General features: G+C 50.5%; 3 protein-coding genes across 3 annotated transcripts in view; all 3 read left to right on the top strand.

Annotated features, from left to right (window-relative positions):
* CBL (Cbl proto-oncogene) overlaps positions 1-15,418 on the top strand; it is a 37,617-nt gene extending 22,199 nt beyond the window's left edge. Inside the window, exons 4-16 of the mRNA XM_050714987.1 lie at positions 325-481; positions 2,017-2,138; positions 2,804-2,941; positions 3,751-3,838; positions 4,226-4,357; positions 4,772-4,975; positions 6,459-6,590; positions 7,083-7,460; positions 8,441-8,535; positions 9,040-9,195; positions 9,679-9,782; positions 10,287-10,469; positions 12,648-15,418. Coding sequence (XP_050570944.1) covers positions 325-481; positions 2,017-2,138; positions 2,804-2,941; positions 3,751-3,838; positions 4,226-4,357; positions 4,772-4,975; positions 6,459-6,590; positions 7,083-7,460; positions 8,441-8,535; positions 9,040-9,195; positions 9,679-9,782; positions 10,287-10,469; positions 12,648-12,928 — 2,170 coding nt within the window. The 3' untranslated portion in view covers positions 12,929-15,418. The remainder of the gene's footprint in view (positions 1-324; positions 482-2,016; positions 2,139-2,803; positions 2,942-3,750; positions 3,839-4,225; positions 4,358-4,771; positions 4,976-6,458; positions 6,591-7,082; positions 7,461-8,440; positions 8,536-9,039; positions 9,196-9,678; positions 9,783-10,286; positions 10,470-12,647) is intronic.
* Positions 1-20,175, top strand: part of LOC126913550 (NLR family member X1-like) — a 129,433-nt gene that overhangs the window by 37,552 nt on the left and 71,706 nt on the right.
* HINFP (histone H4 transcription factor) overlaps positions 1-20,175 on the top strand; it is a 128,064-nt gene that overhangs the window by 56,910 nt on the left and 50,979 nt on the right.

Here is a 20,175-nt window from a genome sequence, read left to right as displayed (position 1 = left end):
TAGTGCCGTATACAGCCCGTGGTTTATGTAAACACTGACGCGATAGCACTGCAGAAAAAGGGGAAGGAGAAAGCAGAGATGGACGTCAGCTCCCAGAATTGTGTATATGCAGACAAAATTGGCTAAAGTGTGCTGGGCTGTTAATTTCCTTCAGTGCCAAGAAACGTTTTGCTCACATAATGTGAGTAAGTCTCTTGTGGCTAATTCCGATTTTCCTCTCCTCCGTTATCATGAGGTGTATACTCACAAATAAAACGCACAAGGTGGGTACGTGATGGTGGTCTTCAGACACACCGCGTTTACAGGTGGCTCGGTTTTCCCCAGGACTATCGTTCCCTGGAAGAGCTTCCGTCAAGCCCTGCATGAGGTGCACCCGATCAGCTCGGGGCTGGAAGCCATGGCCCTGAAGTCCACGATTGACTTGACGTGCAATGACTACATTTCAGTGTTTGAATTCGATATCTTCACACGACTGTTTCAGGTAAGAACTGAGGAATGCGAATCACTTGGAATGGATCTTAGTGCCTCAGGTCAGACTCTTTTCCCAGGCTGAACCATATTTTGCACATTAAAATGACATTATTTATGTTATACAGGACTTGGTCTTCTTGCCCCTCATCCTCTGGCCAGTTTTGGTAATAGTTAGAACCCTATTTTGCAGTAAGGGCGTTTGATACTTCTGGTTGAAGAAGAAAACGTTGTCTAAATATAAGTTGCAACTGCATGTAAGGCACATCCAGCATCCTCCCATGAATCAGTTTTTCCTTTTCAAAGGTCACTTTTAGACTGAAGTCCTGACACAACTTCTGTAAGCCAGGAAATGCGAAGCTGAGTTTATCAGTCTGCCTTTCCTTGCGTCCATTTCTTTCATGATAGATTTGTTTTCCGTGGGGGGATGTTCAGGATGGAGCACGAGGAGCATGGAAATTTGTGCTTCCTAGCTTTTGAACTTACACAGCCAGGATGTCGCAGACGCATTCTGTGTTCTGTGTGCAAGAAGTGTTTGTGTTACTGCGGGGATATTAATAGTAGGTAAAATTGTAACCCATGGTCTTTAATAGTTCTGAGCTCTAAAACGCAGCTTTTGATGGTGCAACTGGGTATTTACAAGAACAAACACTTACTTCTTTGGCTCTGACTTGCCTTTTCCCATGTGATAGGGTGGGTTGTAATTAAGATACGTCTAGATGAAAAATTCCCATGTTCGGTGTTGCAATGCATCTGACCTCATTCAGCACTTTTTCCAGCTATAGTACGCAAAGAGCGAGTTAAGAGCCGCTGTGACTTCCAAGAGATACAGACTTCCTGGGGAGAGCTAGTACCTTAGGCAAGTTGAGAAGTTTGGAAAAATTGAATGAAATTTAGACACCCAAGCACTTCTCAGAACTGAAAGCTTTCAAACTGTTGTTACGACTTTTCAGGCATCGTTTTTGGGAATATTTACCTTGTGTATGCTGGTTTATTTATTCAACCCTCAGCCTAAGCAGCAATCCTCGCCACACCCAAGTGAGGTTAGGTGGCTCAGGAATAGTCACAAGCATCTTACACACGGTGAAACTGAGACAGAGAGGGGAGATCACTTTCCTGAGGCCACGTAGGAAGTTTTTGTTAGGCAGCCGACTAGTCATGGTTTCTGGTCCTGTGCATAATCTTAGACAATTCCTGTCTCCATCACCATCTCAGAATGAGTAATTTTCTCTGCAGAAGCAGCACATATTGGTAGCTTTTCTTGAGCTGTCCTTTTGTGACCTCGGTGACCTCTCCCTTGGCGTTTTTTAAAGGGATTTTGATTAACTTCTGTCCTCGGTGATATTTTTATCACTGACGAGAGAATTTCAAATGTTAAGGCTGCTGCAGGAAAATACAGGTTCTAGTTCCTCTACAGGATTTAGGGTGGGATAAGGAACCTGATGCTTTAACTAAAAAACCGACCCCTTTTCTTAAGGAATATTGTGTGTGTTGATGCCTCTTAGAAGCGTGTGGTATTATTAATATACTTCTTTGTTCTTTCTATAGCCATGGTCCTCTTTGCTCAGGAACTGGAATAGCCTCGCGGTGACTCACCCTGGTTATATGGCATTCCTAACCTATGATGAGGTGAAAGCCCGGCTTCAGAAATTCATTCACAAACCTGGCAGGTTGGTGCTTGGCAGCAGTGGCCCTTTTGATGGCTCTCGATAACATCGGGGATTACTCACTGACGGAGGAGATTGGGTTTGGGTTTGTCTCTGTCCTCCTTCCTCAGAAATGTTAAACTGAGAAAAACTCTAGCTTGTCCTGCACTCAGACATTCTTCTCCACATCACAACTTACCTCCAGCCCACCGCACAAACGTCCCAGCTGCTGCCTCGGGCTTGAGCAGGAGGCAGAGGCAGACGCTGCCAGATCGAGCCTAACCTGGGGGCTGGCCAGGACCCTGAACAAGGGGTGCACCAGAGTGCACCTCTAGTCCTGTGCTGCTTTTAAAAATTGAATCCTTGTGTAGTCTATTTTTTTTTATTTTCCTTAAGATAATTTGAAACAAATGATTATGAGGATGCTGAATTCTCTTGCTGTGGACCCTGGGTTTCATTTCACATGGAGCCCGGTGCTTGGAAGCTTTTCTCACTTTGTATCAGATTGCAAAGTTCTCCTTTGATCTGCCTGGGGGTAAAGTGAGAAAAGCTGGTATAAATGATCCAGCTCTTCCTACTAGTTTTTGTTTGATGTCCTAAGATATCCGGACAAAGGCTGCCTGCTTGACGTTTAGTCTTTTCTGCCCGTTCCAGTCTGAACTGAAATTTCTTCTCCTCTGTGTTTTCAGTTACATTTTCCGGTTGAGCTGCACACGACTTGGTCAGTGGGCCATTGGCTACGTCACTGCAGATGGGAACATCCTTCAGACAATCCCCCACAACAAACCCCTTTTTCAAGCACTGATTGATGGCTTCAGGGAAGGCTTGTAAGTAGCTTGTCAATAGCAAGGTTTTTGTCCTTTCACCGTTTTTTCCTGTGATTTATCCATCTTAATCCTGTGGTAAGGCCTGAAAGTCAGTTGAATGGTAAAATATACCCGCTGGGCTCATCACACGTTGTCTCCTCCTCGGGAGAGGCAGCGTGTTGCAGAGGTCAAGCAATCGCTGTTGACATCACCGAGCCCCCTTTTGGACATCTCTCGGCTCTTCCTTTTTATTTAGACCTTGATTCAGCAAAACACTTGAAGCAAGTGAATAGTCCCATTGGTGTCAGTGGAATAATTCATATGCTTAACGGTTCTGGCACTCGAGAGTACTCAGCTATCATTTGCACTGGAGAGCTGCATTGTTCTTTGCAGCAGCAGACGATGAGTGTATGCCTGCGTTTCCCTTGTCATACATTCTTCTGCAGTCGGATCCTTGACCTGTGCTACCACAACTACTATTACAGGCTCAGTTTTCTTACTCTGGATATGACAATTTCACTGCAGGATGACTTTAGAATAGTAAACTAGGACCATAACCTCGTGTTTAAAACAGTAATTACTCACAGGAAGGAAAACGAGCTTCTTTTTATTTTAAAGAATGGCGTATTTGTTTTTTGCCTGATAGGAATATTCTTCCAAAACTTACTTGGAACTCAGAGTACCTTGAATTCCCTCCTCTTGGTTCTCACCCTCATTCTTTATTTCCTTTCTCCCCCACCCCCAAAAGAAACCTTATATGCACGTTTATTTGTGGGTGTATATGTGTACATATATAGAGAGAGAGCTTTTTTTCCCCCGACTGCTTACAGCTATTTATTTCCCGATGGCCGGAATCAGAATCCTGACTTGACTGGCTTGTGTGAGCCCACACCTCAGGACCACATTAAAGTTACGCAGGTGAGCAAAGTCTTCTGTCCTATGCTGTCATGCTCATTGGCCTCGAGGCTTGTATTTAGCGCTGTTGTACAATGATCTGCAAAATATTCATTCTTCTGTGCTCTCCACCGTGGCTGTGCCCTTGAACCCTGCGTTCCCAGGCTGTTCTTGGGAAACCTAAGTAAAAATCTGGGATAACTTGAAGCCCACTTTCTTCAGAGCTTGGTGGATGTCTCTAGCACTTAAAATCACAGTGAAATTTTTGCAGACTTCTGTTCTCTTTTGCACTCTGTTCTTGTGTTCGGAATTTATTTTGTCCTGCATGTCTTGTGTTGGATTTCCTGTAGCTGTGAGAAATCTTGCGTATTGTTTTACAGTATCAACAATGTCTGTCTGTCTTTCTCCAAGGAACAATATGAATTGTATTGTGAGATGGGCTCCACGTTCCAGCTGTGTAAAATATGTGCTGAAAACGACAAGGATGTGAAGATCGAACCGTGCGGCCACCTGATGTGCACGTCCTGTCTCACTGCGTGGCAGGTGAGCCGTCGTCTCTTGTTTGTCTGAGTGAGGCTAGTTGCTTTTTTACAGAAGCAGTATATCCTCTTCCCAAAACTGTTTAGTTTCCTTCAGGTATGGAGGTGAGGGAGTGTAACCGAGGCCATAAGCCTGTAGTTCAGAAATACAAATGGCAGCTTCATCTGCCCAGGGAGAAGGTGGTCAGATGCCTGGTCTCAGTGTAGGAACAGGCAAGAAGTGCAAGGACTTGCTAAAAAGCTGTTCCTCTGCTCCAGACGGAAAATCTTCCATATTTATAGCACAGTTTGCCTTTCTCTTCCCCTCAGTTGAAAGATACCTGCCTATAAGCAGGCTTAAACCTCTCTGTATATTACTCGTGTATTTAATTTCTGCATCTCAGGGGTGGTTGTAACAGATCTCTCCTCTTCCCTGAAGGAATCAGAAGGCCAGGGCTGCCCTTTTTGCCGCTGTGAAATCAAAGGCACGGAACCGATTGTAGTAGACCCGTTTGACCCCAGAGGAGGAGGAGGATTATCACGGCAAGGGGCAGAAGGAACTCCCTCACCCAACTATGATGATGACGACGACGACAGAGCCGATGATTCCCTCTTCATGATGAAAGAACTCGCTGGTACCAAAGTAAGGGCGCCTGATTGTGTGCTAGGAGATGCGGCAGTGTGTACAAAGACCGCGTGTTCTCCCTCATAGGGGATGTGGTCTTAGTGCTTTGTGCACGCGAGGGTTGTCAGACCTTCTAACAGGAGGGATTTTAATCAATATGGAGGGGGTGAAGTAAATAGGGATTCAGGTTCAGTGCTGTCAGTGCAGTTCACACTGTTCTGTTAAGCAGCAGCGAGCACACTTTGATCATTTGTATGTTGCCTTGAAAGATTGGGTGTTTGTCAGCCTTTAGAAGGGTGAAAAGGCTGCCTTGATCTATTGAAATGTAAGGTCTGGGTCTGGAACACCTCTCTGCATGCTTAGCAATGCTGCTTTTCACTTATTAGCCATACTTCACTCGTATTAGCAAAAGCTCATCCGTTTTCCCCAGCGGTGAATGCAGCCAACCAGATGCAGTCTTCCCAAGGTCCTGATGAGTGACTGGGTAGAGGGCAGGGTATTTTGCTGAGCAAGTCAGTTTGTCTGTCATCTTTTCATATGGTGTCTGATAAACAGAGGTCTGATAACTCTCTGCCATTAGTGACAGGCATTCTTTGTGCATCCCTGCACATTTTTTTCTAAATGCTCATTGCTTCTCTTGCGCATCTACAGTTAGCGTTGTTTTACTGCATGGGAAAGTGGTTTTGAATTTGACCAATTTTTAATAGTTGAATCCACTAAAATAGGCTGCTTTTTCTGGTCACAAGGAATGCTCTGCGCTGGTTAACCTATGGTCAGATTTCTCTTTAGCTTCCACCCTGTGAAATACTGTAAACTGTAGTCCTGGGGATTGTTTTTGTATACATAACTTGGGGAAGCAAAGCACAGTTTCCTTGCTGTGACATCCTGTTGTGGTTTGCAGTGGGCTAGCATGCCGTATTTGCTGGCAATCAGTGAGTTCAGACGTGTGTAAAGGTTTTCAAAGTTACGTAGTGCTAACCTTTCTTGTGAAAGAAGCTTCATAAGAAAGAGAAGAGGCACAGTTCTGTCAGGTAGAAAAAGAGGGACAAAAAAGGAGGTTTTGCTGCACGCTAATGATTGCTGCGACAGCCATGACAGCAGTCAAGGTACTTTGCACAGCGGTGCCTGCAGTGATGAGTAGGATTTGCAGCAGATCACGCCCTCTCGTGTTGGAAAGAAAGGCAGCTTGCTGCTGCTCAAGGCGGCGGGTTTGTTACTCCAGCAAAACAGCGTGTCCTTTATTGTGCCCCTAAGTGTGCAGTTGTGGTTTTGTGCCACAGTTAAGCCAGTTAGTGATGCTCAAGCCTTGCTGCAAGACAAATGCAGTTGTGCTGTGAAATTACCTTAAATTACTGCTGTGTGGTTGGCATTAACACAGTCATTTGTTACCAGCAGTGATACTGGAGCCAGCACAAGCCACTGAACCTGAAAGCCTCCCCAAGGAAGAGGAGCTCTGCTGGATTTTGTCATTTGTTGATTTTCCTGGTCTTTTCTTTTTCAGGTTGAGCGTCCTCCTTCTCCCTTCTCGGTAGCTCCACAGGCCACCCTCCCTCCCGTGCCGCCACGACTGGATCTTCTGCAGCAGCGAGTGTCCAACCCTCCTGGGGCTTCCAGCCCTGGGACCTCTTCAAAGGTAAAACACACGCCTTGCCCTTTCAGATGGGATTTTGGTGGGGCAGTTAGAAAGGAGAGTGCTTTGGTAAATCCCTTATGTTCTTTGTGACATCCCTGATGGCAAAATAGCCATTTCTATGACTTACTGACTTGTGTAAATAATGCACAGTTGAAGTTTTTTGAAACAATTAGTATCCTTTATTTGGAATCCAATCCAATGATGCCCTGAGTTGTTCTTTTTTTTTGTTTTTAATTCAAGAAAGATAATCTGGGGTGTTCAGTGCCTAGCCGTAGCTGCGTGTAATTACTGTGTTCTCTCCACAAGCTTGTAGGGAAGGTGTCCCTGGAGAGCTAGCTTGGCATCACTCCACATCCGTTGAGATAATTTCTCGTAAAAAACAGATGAAACAAAAACAGACCTCACCCTTCTGCCACCCACCTCCCACCTTTCTATGTTCTGTGGCTGGACTCCCTTTCTTAAGCCATGTTTTTGCGTTCTTCTGCTTCCCAGGCTGCTCCTGGCACCCTTCACAAAGACAAGCCTCTGCCAATCCCACCCACGCTCCGCGACCTGCCGCCGCCGCCGCCTCCGGACAGACCCCACTCCATCGGGACCGAGGGTCGGCCTCAGAGACGGCCCCTGCCCTGCACGCCAGGGGACTGTCCTTCCAGAGACAAGCCGCCCCCCGTGCCCTCCACCCGCCAGGGAGATCCGTGGCCCTCCCGGCCGATTCCGAAAGCCCCCTCCGCAGCTCTCAGCCCCGGTGACCACTGGACTGGGAGGGAGCTGTCGAACAGGCACTCGCTTCCCTTCTCCTTGCCCTCTCAGATGGATTCCAGGGCTGAGAGCCATCGGCTTGGGAGCACGCTCAGCCTGGACAACCAAGTGGTGAGTAGACCTAATGGGGGCGAAGGTTGGGTTTAAGGAATTAGGCCTTCCAAGGTGCCCTGTTCTCATTTGCATCTGAATAGGGCATTCCTGTGCCGAGGGAGAGATGGAGAGGAACTGGTGAATGCAAGGCATGGGAGAATAATGGGAGGACTTCATAGGGCTGTGCTTTCCTGCCTCTTGGGAGCAAGGCTGAAATCTCGGTTTATCTACCAGTTACCTTTGAGCAGTCAGGAGCCGCAATTTCATGATCATAATTCACCTTTGAATTTTGAAAAACCAAGAATGTTTTGCGTTAGGAGCTGGTATGCTGAAAAAGTATAATTTCCTCCTCTCAGGATTCAGTCCTGTGAAACGTGCGCAGAGAAACAATGATTACTTTAACGCCGTAAAATCTGAGTTAAATTTGGGTCTGTTATTATTAATAATATCATGATGTGTAACTTAGTGGTCCAACATACTGTTCTCTAAGAGAAATCACAGGCAGTTTTGCTTTCCTTGATCCCTTTTGCCTATCTTTTAAAACCTCCAGCTTTCTTGAAAAATTGAAAGCAAGTACATTTCTAGCCAGATCGTCTAAGGAATTGACACTTGCACAGTTGTCATTCGGTCTCTGTATATATGCTTGTCTGCATCCTCTTCCTCTTTTCCCTATTAACATTTTGGCCTTTTGGCCAATTTCAGCTGAGTTTAGCACAGTCATTAGAGTCTCAAAGATAAGAGTTCCTGTAGTTCTTGTGTAAACAGGCAACAGGCAACAGGAGAAAAACTGTGCTTGTGCTGTCAGGGAGGGAAAAGTATCAGAACTTCTGGATTTATAAGGTGTCAGTAAATGCTTTTGAATAAATGAAGGTGCTTCGTCCCCAAGAACTGGCTGACTGGCTGACATCCATCCCCAGTTGGGTGACCAGCAAACAGTTTTGTAACTACACGGGCAGACCTGGTGTTTCTAATTCCTCTTGTGGACTTCTTTCTTTCAGAGCTTGAACAGTGGTCCACCAGCAACCTCAGAGTGTGAGCACCCCAAAATTAAACCCTCCTCCTCTGCCAACGCTATCTACTCCTTAGCTGCCAGGTATGTTGTTCCCTAGGAGGGTCATTGTAGGTCTCTGTGCATGCTGGTGCCGGGGACAGAATTTGGCGTTAACTCTGTCAAGCCTTAGTTTCAGTCTCGGATGGATTATTTATTCCAAGCACACAGTCTAGATTGAAAGTAGATGAAATCTGCATCCTGAAGATTTGTGGGTGGTGTTGATAGTTACCTTTGGCTGTGGCAATAGGAATCAGGCTATAGTTACCTCTAGTTCTTCTGTAAGTGTAATTCTGAGTTGGTCTTTCTAAATGTGCACTGTGAAGCAGGTGATGTGTATGATGCTGTTAACTGCCTCTTCATCGTGACCTTATGCCAGCTTGACCTTGCGGCTGGGCTGCTGCAAGTGCTGAAGCCAGGTTATTTCTCTAGGCAGTATCAATTTAGCGCTGTTACCTCGGCTGTGGGTTTGAAAGGCCACTTTGATATTAATTAGGTTTACAGTAAATGTTTTTTCTGGTGTTTATATCTTGTTTCTCCTGCCTCCAGACCACTGCCTGTACCAAAACTGCCTCCTGGGGAACAGTCTGAAAGCGATGAAGACACTGAATACATGTCACCTTCCTCTCTGCCGGTGGTGCCTCCAGGTCCTGCTGTACAAAAACCAGAGATCAAAATGCCTGTGGAAATGACTCAGAGTTTGCGGTGAGACGCTGTTTGCATGTACTGTTCTTCCTCCTCGCAGCTCTGGGGAAGCATATTTGTTTACCAGGGTGGAGATTTTGCTTGCTCTGTTGGCTGGATTCCCCCAGTGATGCTCACCAGATCTAGACTAACATAGCGAACTGCAAATGAAATGTGGCTACTGCTCTTTTGCAGAATCCTTACGCAGTATTAAAAGGGCTAGATAACCGCTTCCACCTCTTTCTGCTGATAACGGCAGCAGCCACTGAAGCGCAAAATTCTGGGAAAAGGTTTTTTTCTGGTGGTGTCAGTTAAACTCTTCTATGCTGATCTGCTGTCTCGCAACAGACATCGCTAGAGCACTTAGAGAAACAAATGCTCTTTCACAGAACAGTGGTGGTTTCACTTTGAAGCGGGTATCTGTGGATAATCTCAGTCACAGAAGCTGGGCGATGGTTGACCACTGTCACCTGTGTGAAGGGAGGTGTGTGTTCTCTCCCGCAGAGTCCTGGAGTGCGACCAGCAGACGGATGGCTGCATGTACGAAGCGATGTACAACATTCACTCCCAAGCAGTGTCCTCTGCGTTTGAGACCGTCAACGCTTCTGGTGAGTGGGTGTGCTGAAAAAAAACCGCACAAAAACATCAACAAATAAACCTGGGACGCAGTGCGTTGGTCCCAGTGCCAGCTGGAATGGCATTTTAGGCTAAATTAAATGTTGTTGCTTTTGTCGTTGAAATAGCTAGGGTGTATGTGGAAGCACTTGTGTCTGTGTGCTGCAGGCTGCATGTGGGGATGCTGGGGAGCAGCCGGGCTGGAATGTACTGTAAAAATACTCAACAGTTGTTTAAAAAATGGCTGTTTTGAAGATTTTGTTTTCTGGGCTTTGCTGCTGTAAGCAGCTGCAGCAGCTGTCAGCCCACATCTATGGTAAGAAATTTTTATCCAGCGCTACCCTCTGGAAGGAGCTTCCATTGAACCTGGGGTTTTGGCAGCAGGGCCTTTGTTCTGTGTCCTGTCAGTGCTTTTATGGACTGCAGAGGAGCAGAGTCTGCCTGGAGAGACGGAGCTCTGTTCAGTCCCAGAGCTCAGACTGTGTCTCTTCTTCTAGATGAAGGGGATCTGGCTGCAGCCACTGCCAGCAATGGCCCGGAAGAATCAGAAAATGAAGAAGATGGCTACGATATCCCCAAACCACCACTACCAGTTGCTATTGCTCGTCGCACACTGTCTGATATCTCCAACGCCACGCCTGCCTTCAGCCGAATGTCTTTGGAGAATGACCCTGTAACAGGTTAGAGAACAGCCGTACTCCGGATGCTATAGCACGCACTGATGGCTTGAAACTTGTGTCACTGAGTCAGGATTTTGTGGGTAGGCTGTAAAATCAGATTTGCAAGGCGGAATTACACTGGTGCTCATTTGCTCAGTTTGGTTTGCGACTTGTAGTACGTTCCCTTACTCACTTAAGTCACTGAGCTAGTAAATCACACTTAAATCACAGTTAGCGAAACCTGTTCGCAGCTTTAAGGATGTTCCTTAGGTCATTGTGTCGTACAGGGCATAGCCCAGAGTTTGTGCCAGGGCGTGGAACAGAGCTTGGGAACATTTCTGCTTATCGCTGCTCAGGCTAAAGGTGGGATGGCTGGCCGTGCACTCTGTCTGTCTGGCTCGGAGGCTCGGGTGCGGTTGTTGCCAGCAGATGGCACAAGTGTCCCGTGGGTGCTTCGGGCTTCCTTGAGCAAGGACACGGCGGCTCAGCAAGGTCAGCTTTTTGTCCCCGGGGAGCAGGGGACATCTTGTCCTTCTGGCTGCGAGACGCACTCTCCAGGGGAAAACCGAAGCCTTGTCTCTCCAAAAGCCTTTCCAAATAACGCTTGACTTCTTCCCTACAACCGGTCAGGGGCACCAGAGGAAGCTCTGAAACTTCCTGTTGGGGGGCTTTAGGATTCAGCACGTCTCAACGTCCGGCCGTTTGCCAAGTAAGAGGAGCGAGTTTCTCGTTCCTTCTGGAGGCTGGCAGGAGGCAGAGCCTCCTGTACCCAGGCCTGCTCGTCCCACGGAGTCTTCTGCTCACCTGCTTCACCGATCCCCTTTTCCAAAGTTTCCTCTTCTTCAGCTCGGAGAAGAATTTATCAGTTCAAGGAGATTTGTTAGCTTTTGCCACTTCTCCCTGCCTCACTCTGTGACTGTGTCTGTAGAATATGGGATAAGGAGGGCAGAGGGAGCTCACATCCTGCTCCCAGATGAACTGCGGAGCTTAATCATTGACCCTTCTTTGTTTGTACAACCCTGAAATTATAGTGCTTTTGTCCTGCTTTGTAGGGTCTGGAGATCTGCTAACGAAAAATGCTGAGGAAATGCTGGTTGTTACTGCCCTGGGAAGCTCCTGCAGTTTTCTGAAACTTTGGGTATTGGCCACTGCCGAAGCCTGGCTAGTAAGGGATGCCTTTTGGCAGATTCATGTTCTCACGCATGGTGCCCTACAATTTAGTTTCTTAATCATTTACCAAAAAAGCTGAGCTGGTAGTTGCCCTTTCAAATTGACCCGTGGTCTCTGAAATTTGAGCCGGTTCAGGCTGAAACAGCTATTTCAAAAGACGCTTTGGGGGAGAGGAGTGGGTAGCCCTTTTTCTCAAACGTACAAAAAGCTTTTTATGGGTCAGGAGCTTGTTCTGTGACGGTCGGGGAGATGAGCTGCCTTGTGGCTGGTGAGGAAGCCTCAATGAATTTGTTTTCTGAGGAGCCTTCCCCAGCTTGGCGCTCTTGGTGAAGTTTTTCAGGAAGGCCCCACGATGACTGCCGCTCTTCTGAATGGGGCTGCGGTGCCAGTCTTAAAGGGGGATTGTTTGGACATTCCCAGGCTTAAGGATTTGTGTGTTGCACACCAGTTCAGCTGTTAGAAAAATCTATCCTGAGTACCTCGAGGAGGTTTTTCCAGCAGACGGACACAGCTTGCTTTAAGGTGATGTCAAATACTCACGCAGAAGAGTTCCTTGTCATGTGCAAAGTAGGAAAAAATGTTTTCTGCAGTGATACAGGAGGTCAGGACTCAAAATTATCAGACGTTGGATTAACACAGTAAATAATGCAGTTTCTCTACCAGGCACTAGTTAAATCCCTGCGATGTTCGGCGTCCTGCTTGGTTTATTGGCTGCTCTTTTTGTTCCCCAGGGGGCTAGGGTGGGCTTCGGCAGGAGCTCGTGTGGGTGGCCCTGGCCGAGGGGCTGGCAGAGGAAGGGGAGCGTTCCCTTCTGAGACAGAGCTCGGTTTTTGGAGAGCGGAGGAGCTGTGACCAATAGATTCCATTTTGTGCGTGTGCTGATCGGTACCGTGGTGCGGGAGGATGGGGCTGAGTCGAGATAGCGGCGCAGGTCTGAGTGCCGTTTATCAGTCTGATGTCAGTCCTGCTCTCTTCCGAAAAAAGAGTCCCTGCCCTTCCTTGAAGCGACGCGTTTATTTCTCCTTCCAGGTTTTTCGGATGGCTCTCAAGTTCCAGAAAGGCCGCCCAAGCCTCTGCCGCGGAGAATAAATTCAGAGCGAAAAGCCGGGAGCTGCCAGCCAGGTGGGGCCGGCAGCGGGACCAGCGCGTCGCTGCAGCTCTCCAGCGAGATCGAGAACCTCATGAACCAAGGCTACTCATATCAGGACATTCAGAAAGCGCTGCTCATTGCACATAACAATATCGAAATGGCCAAGAATATTCTCCGGGAGTTTGTTTCCGTCTCCTCCCCGGCGCACGTGGCCACATAGCACATCACCTCCGACGCCTGCAACTTCTGCGGACCAGCTGCCCGGGCGGCCGCAGCCCGGCCGCGCACCGAAGGGGAAGGGGGTTCCTTTAGAGACTGCGTGCGGAGGTCAGCCCTGCCTCTTCCCGAATCAGTTATCAGGTTTTTGTGGTTCCAGATTTCAAAGCAGTGGGATGAAACGGAGCGGAGCGGTGTTTTATACAGTGTGTGTCTTGGAGTCCTTTCCCCCCTCCCTCTTAGCTGAGAGAACGGGTTCGTTTCCAGGGTGCTGGTAGAGAGAGGTATTGCAACGAGGGATCCCAGAACCGATGCCCTGGAGGCCGGGGGGAGTGTTTTGTGCTGTGAATTCGAAGTGAATGCTCTGAGAAACCAAGTCTCCGGGTCAGTGTGGTGTGTCCTGTGGTTCATGGTACTAGGTTTGGGCCTGCTCGCTGCTGGCTGTCTGGCTCAGGCTTTTCGGAGCAGCCGAGCGGTCGCGTTCCGCTGGGAATAAACAGGAGACCTTGGAAGAAATCTTCTGGTTGCTTCCCGTTAGCTGTGGCGTTGCCCTCTTGCCTGTAATAATAGCATTTGTTGCTCACGATTTAGGTCATCCCTTTTCGCCTGGAGCTAGCGTGCCTGGCGTCTGCAGGGCGCTTTGCCGGTGGCAGCGCTGGCAGTTGGACTTCTGTCGCACGTGTCCTCTCCCCGGCGGCGTCGGATTCCAGGGCGCTGGATGTGCTGCGAGTCCCGCGTGTCTTTGAGGGGTGGGAGAGGGTGGGAAGAATTCGAGGGAGAGCGAAGAGCTGGCTGCTGCTTCTCCTTTTTTTTTTTTTTTTTTAGCCTCGAGCGTTTCGTGCTGCGGTGCTCAGGCTCGAGTGCAGCCCTGCCGGGCTCGAGCAGCCGCCGCCGGCCACTCCCACGCTCTCTTTCTCGAGGAATGTTGCACCTGGTAAACGCGGTGTTTTATTTATCTGAACTGCATGGTGGCCGTCGCGGCCTAGTGGCCTCCCCGCGCATTCCGTCGTCTCCTCCAGAGAGCGTTCGTGGGAGCCAGTTGTCTTTTGTGCCAGGCTGTCTCGTGGAGCCGGTGGGTGCAGCTGGTGTCGTCGTCGGTATCGTGCCTGCTTTGCAGCGAAATAAACGCAGCGGTTCTCTGCATGGCTGTCACAACAACACGGGGGGCTCTTCTTTCCGTTTCCATTTCTCCGAGGAGTCGCCAGAGCTTGGGTTAGAGCGGATCGGGGACGCTTCTGTAGTCGTAAAGCAGTCACACTGGGCTTTAAGAGTCAGGACTCAGCTGTTCCTCGGCCAAAACCTGACCAGCGTGCTCAGCTACTTAACTCTGTTCGTAATGTGCTTGTGTGTGAGCGGCGTGGTGCCTTCGGAGAGGCTTTCAATCGAGTAGGGGCACGCAGATCCCAGCCTGACAGACGGGCAGCCCTCTGGGTACGCCGCGAGGCTGCCAGCCTTTCAAAGCGTGTCCTGCATTACTTGCCTCACTCCAAGGGCAGCAGCAGTCGCTAGGCGAAGGGTTGCAGCTTGAAACGCTGCCGGCGTGCTCGGGGCAGCTGGATGCAGTTTAGCCCTTTTAAAGAATCCAGGAGCTGGGCCCAGGTTTCGGGGAAACAGCTCGCGGTTGGCGGGGGGACTTAGAATATTAGCAAGGAAATAAAGCCTAAAATGTTTGTTTGATGCGCGGCGTGGGTCTCTCTCTAAACCTGCAGCTTTATAAATGGATGCGGGGGGGGTCCGGGCAGTTTAAAAGCACGAGCTGGCTCCTCGCTCCCCTCCTTTCTGTAACAAAACGGTCTCTGAAACTGTAAGGAGATCCCTTAAGTGCAGCTCTTACTGTTGCTATTTTAGGGCCAGGGCTGAAGCGTGCAACTGCAGCGCGCTGGTGAGATTTCTGCCCATCAACGCGGGGCTCGGCAGCGGTGCGGAGAGGCCACGAGCTGCCGGAAGCAGGATCTGGCCTTTTGGAGGCGCTGAGCTGCAGACGAGGTGATGTCCCCGCATCCTGCGCGCGGGGAGGAAGGGTTTCCCTTTCTCCTGCCCCCAACAGCCGGCAGTAATCACGCACCAGCCCTGCTCTTGCTGTCCAAGTGCTCTGGCAGCCTCGGCCCCTGGTGTGTCCGGCGCCGGGGGGGCTGTGCGGGGACGGGGGCAGCTCTGGGCAGCTCTCAGCAGCTCCGCGCGTTGCAGGCTGTCCGACCACCCCGAGCATATCCGAGTTAGTTCCCGGCTTCGTCGTTCTGCGAGGCAGCCCTGCTGTTCCTTCCCCTCTCCTCCGCGTTCCCCCCGGCGCTGCCGCCAGCCCCGCGTTGCTTTTGGAGCCGCTTCAGCGCCGCCTTTGCTGTGGAAACTCAGCCTGAGCGAGTTCAAGTGCGGCGTGGGGCGTGCGGGCGGGGCTGCTGCCGCCAAGGCTGCGTTAAGAGCCAAGTCCGGCCAGCCTGGAAGCCTCAGCTCGTGGCCTGCACAGCGCCCGTGCCCGCAGCAGCGATGCCCTGTCCCGTACGAGCCCCGTGGCGCCCGATTCAGCCGTGCCTCGCGGAGCTGTGGCGGGGCTGCCCTCGGGGTTTCGCTGCCTCTCTGGGACGTCCCCGCGGGTGTTTGTCCAGGCCTTGGCAATTAGGGAGAGCAGTCTTCGTGGCGTGTGTCGCTGCCTTCCCTGCATGTGTCCGTTCTGCGCACTGTTTGTTTCTCAGACTAATTTAAGAAGCTTAAGCCTCGGCTTTTCTTAGGCCTGGGGGCGTTTTGCTTGCACCGCTGGCGTGCGGCGGGGTCTGCCCGTGTTTTGCGGCTCTGCCCAGGCACTGTGCAGCGTATTTTTCTTCCTGTTTTTCTTTCAGAAAGGTGAGCCTGATGTGATTTTTCTCTTCCCCCCCCCCACCCCCCTTCACCTCCTTGCTCTTTATTCTGAAGAAGCTAACCTGCTAATGCTACTTTAAAAAAGCAGAAGCCAAATGTCTCGTGCCTTTCCGAGGGGAACGCCGCGTCGCTGGGCCGCGCCTGGGCACCCCCTGCGAAAGGAAAGAGCCCCAGCAGGCAGCTGCAAGGGTGCCTGCGAAAGGTGCGGAAAGAAGGGGCAGGAGAGACGGGCAGTTGCCACTCCTGCTGTGTTTTTGTAGCGTTGCAGCTGCGGAGGTTTCCTTCTCGGCCTGGTGCCGGCAGGGAGTTGTCGGGGCTGGTGCGGAGGACAGGAGAGCCGTGGCACAGGAGCGGTTTGGCTTGTGACGAAATACGAGTCCTGCTCTTTGAAAATAATAAAAAAAAATGCTGGGTTCCCCCCCACCCCCCCCCACCCCCCGACCTGCCAAGCCAGGACGCAAAGCAAGCGGCGAACCCGTGGTCCGGGAGGAGCTGGGGCACAAAACGCGGGGAAGCGCGCCGCGTCCCTGCGCCCGGCGTCCGCCTCGCTCGAGGTTTCGCTGTCTCGGGGTGCCCGGAGCCGCCACGGCCGAGCGGGATCTGCAGCGAGACGTATCCCGAGGGGGAGGCTGCGTGGCTGGGCAGCGAGCAGCGGATTTGCTTTCCCCGTAACCCGCTCTCCTGCGTGCCCCTGGCCGAGCCTTGCCTCGGGGAGCCGCATCGGCATCGCCTCAGAGCGCAGCACGTCGCCTCCTGAGTCCATTACTGTAGCTAAACCTTGAGGCAGGGCCGTCGCTGTAAATGTTGGGTGGGTGGCTTTTTTTTTATTATTATTATTATTATTTTATTATTTCTTTTTTCAGTTGAGCAAGAAAAAATGCAACGCCCAGGGCACCTTCCCGAAGGTGCCACGTTAAAAAATTAGTTGGGGAATAAGGACACGTGTTTTTAGAGTTCCTGCTGGAAATCTTTTTTTTGGAATTCCTGGTGGGGGAGGAGCAGTTGTTCTTTCTCTTGGATGACGAACACCAATTTGTATGATATCAGTGTTAAAAATGTTGAGATTTTTCACAAAATATTTTAAAAAAAAATATAATAGTGTCATTAATATAAAATATAATAGCAGTATTTAATCCTTTCAGATCTGTAAAGAATAAGGAAAAACAGAAGGTAAATATTCTTACAGAGAGTAGCTGAGCTTTAAGGTTCACTCGGTTTAAAGTCCTCATTTTGTTTGCAAATGCATTGTCAATGTTTAGAGGTTATACTAATGTTATTTATTAATTGTTTCCATCCTTGTATGCTGCCCACTAAGAGCTTCTTTGGGATTTCATTCACCTGTGTCAGTAAAAAAGAAAACAAAACAAAGTTTTATTTTTAAATAAAATTTCCTTTGTCGTAGCGGAGCGGCTGGGTTGTGGTGGTTCTGTGAGCCCTGGCAGAGGAACGGCCCGCTCGTCACCTCGCTCAGAGTGCCCGAGTTGGGACGTTTGGTCCACCCCCTGCGTCCCTTACACACGTCACTGACCTAGAACCCGCTTCCGCACAGTTCCCTAATCCTAATTAATGTCAGGGATGCTCGCAAAACGAGAGCAGGAGAGGTTTACGTGACGTTTGTGCTCAGAAGCCTGCTGCTGGAGTGCAGCGTACTCTGCTGGAGCCAACCAAGCGGTGACATAATCCACGAGAAATAATTAAACGCCGAGGTTCACGTGGAGGGGGCTGTTACCAACCAGTAACGGAGCCTGAAAGGGGCCCGAGGAGTCTGCTGCTGGGTTCTGCAGGGCCCGTACGGTGCCTGGCGGCTCCTGAAACCCAAATCCTGCTCTGCAGGGGCCCGTTGGCCTCCGTCTGCCCCTCACAAACTCGGCTCCAAGAGACTAATGATTACTGCCTATCATTTACAGAAGGACATAGACTATAACTCGTAAAATATAATACGTTATGGCACTAACAATACGTGCCATGATAGATACGGGATGTAGAATGAATTCAAGGTTACTTACACACCCACGACGAAAACACCCCCCCCAGGACTCTGGTAGCGGGTGCACGACCCCGTCGGACCCTGTTGGGGCCCGATGACCCCTGCTGGAGCTGTGAGCCTTTGGGGGGGGGGGGTTTCGGGGCCCCCGCTGGCCCTGACCGCGGGCCCTGGGGCTGGCAGAGGCTGTGGGGGTCCGGCAGGGGCTGCCTGGGAGGGGGAGGCTGGCGCTGCAATAATGGGGCACGTACAGGGCCCGTGGGCATGTGATGGGCCACCGGGGGGACCGGTGGGGTTGACTGAGGCCAAGTGGCCTCAAACCAAGATGGCGCGAGAGGTCAAGTGAGGTTGATTGGGGTCAGACGAGGACACGGGGGGGGGGGGGTCATCTGAGGTCAAGTGGGCTCAAAAGAAAATGGCTCGAGAGGTCAAATGAGGTTAATTGGGGTCAAACGAGGACACGGGGGTCAAATGAGGACACCGGGGTCATCTGAGGACAAGTGGACTCAAAAGAAAATGGCTCGAGAGGTCAAATGAGGTTAATTGGGGTCAAACGAGGACACGGGGGTCAAATGAGGACACCGGGGGTCATCTGAGGACAAGTGGGCTCAAAAGAAAACGGCTCGAGAGGTCAAATGAGGTTAATTGGGGTCAAACGAGGACACAGGGGTCAAATGAGGACACCAGGGGTCATCTGAGGACAACTCGACTCAAAAGAAAATGGCTTGCGAGGTCAAATGAGGTTAATTGGGGTCAAACGAGGACATGGGGGTCAAATGAGGACACCGGGGTCATCTCAGGTCAAGAGGATTCAAAAGAAAATGGCTCGCGAGGTCAAATGAGGTTAATTGGGGTCAAACGAGGACACGGGGGGTCAAATGAGGACACCGGGGTCATCTGAGGACAAGTGGGCTCAAAAGAAAAACGGCTCGAGAGGTCAAATGAGGTTAATTGGGGTCAAATGAGGACACGGGGGTCAATTGAGGTCATGGGGGGGTCAACCGAGGTCAAGTGGACTCTGGTGGCGTGCCTCAAGAAGCCGAGCGAGGTTCATTGGGGTTGGCGGTACTGGTTCCCAGTTGGGGCTGGCTGTACTGGGGTTGTGCTGGAGGCACTTGAGGCCGGCAGTCTCCGGTGGCTCCAGGTGGGTGAAATGGTCCCAAAGGCCTCAGCGGGGTCCCGTGGGGGGCTGCAGCATGGTCTGAGCCGGGCCCACCCCCAGCCCTTATGGCCGCAGGAGCCCCATCGGGGGGCTCCATCCCCCATCCGCTGCCACCCTCCGCCGGCCTCCCCCCGGTCAGCACGGGGGCAGCGCTGTGCGGTCAGTGCCCAGTGCCTCCGAGGCGCTGCAAAGGTCTCCCCCCGTCCCCCTTCCCCCATCCTCACCCCCATCGTTCTCGCTGAGCACGTCCCCAGGTCGGGTGGGGATGTCCCGGGTGGGGGCACCTGTCCTGGCTGGATCCCCTCCCCGCTCTGGATGCACCCCAAGCCCCCCCGGGGCAGCGCCGTGCCAGGGGCAGGCCAGTCGGGGCCCTGTGGGGGTGCTGCTGTGACAGCTACACCACCCCTGTGCTGCCCCCACCTCCACCAGAAATCCCGAAGCCTGCACCACGCGAGAGTCTGCGACGAAAATTAACTCCACCCCATTAAAATTCACTCTATCTTTCAATAGGTTTACCTGTTAACAGCCGTTACTATTACTGCCATTAGCTCTTAAAAGCTCTCACTGCTAAACCTCACCCATTAGTGCTATTACTATCACCAGTTACCTATTAAAAGCGTATCAGAGCCTATCGCTAAGAATTATCAACTACTACCTGAAGAGGCTGAGATACGAACGCCAGTTATAAGCACTGAGGGTCCGTTAGGAGCAATATCCATTAATAGCTAAGCCCCTCCCTGTTGGCTATCAGCACAGTGAGCTATTTTCACTTCTTACCCCTTAGAACCTACTGCCCGAATTACCTCTGGGCAGGAATTAGCAGCGGTATTAGCTATTAATACGATTATCTAACAGCTTCTACTAGTGGGGTCTATTAAATTCTATTAACAGGTTGTCTTTTAGTATCTGCAGCCAGCAGTAACACAATTATGTATTGCAATCTAATATTAGGATTCTCTCTTAGAATCCTTGTTAATAGAGTTATCCGCTATCGGTTATTGGTGTCTGCTAGCTATTAACACCATTCACCATTGGAATCTCTGTACAGAATTACCTGTTGCTATCCACAGTAGGCACTGATCCATCACCTATTAGGACCTTAACAGGATTTCCTGTTAATTCCTATCAGGACCCCCCATTAGCTGCCACTAATTGCCTATTAACACTTATTAGCAGCAGTTACCGGCCTGTTAAGGGCAGAGGGGGAAGGGAAGGGAGCGAAGCGCCGCCAACAAACTCACGCCCAGCCTTT

This window comes from Cygnus atratus, chromosome 22 (genome assembly GCF_013377495.2).
Source record: "Cygnus atratus isolate AKBS03 ecotype Queensland, Australia chromosome 22, CAtr_DNAZoo_HiC_assembly, whole genome shotgun sequence".
Taxonomy (NCBI): domain Eukaryota; kingdom Metazoa; phylum Chordata; class Aves; order Anseriformes; family Anatidae; genus Cygnus; species Cygnus atratus.
The sequence above is the reverse complement of the archived record's forward strand: the minus strand, read 5'-3'. Positions and strand labels throughout refer to the sequence as shown.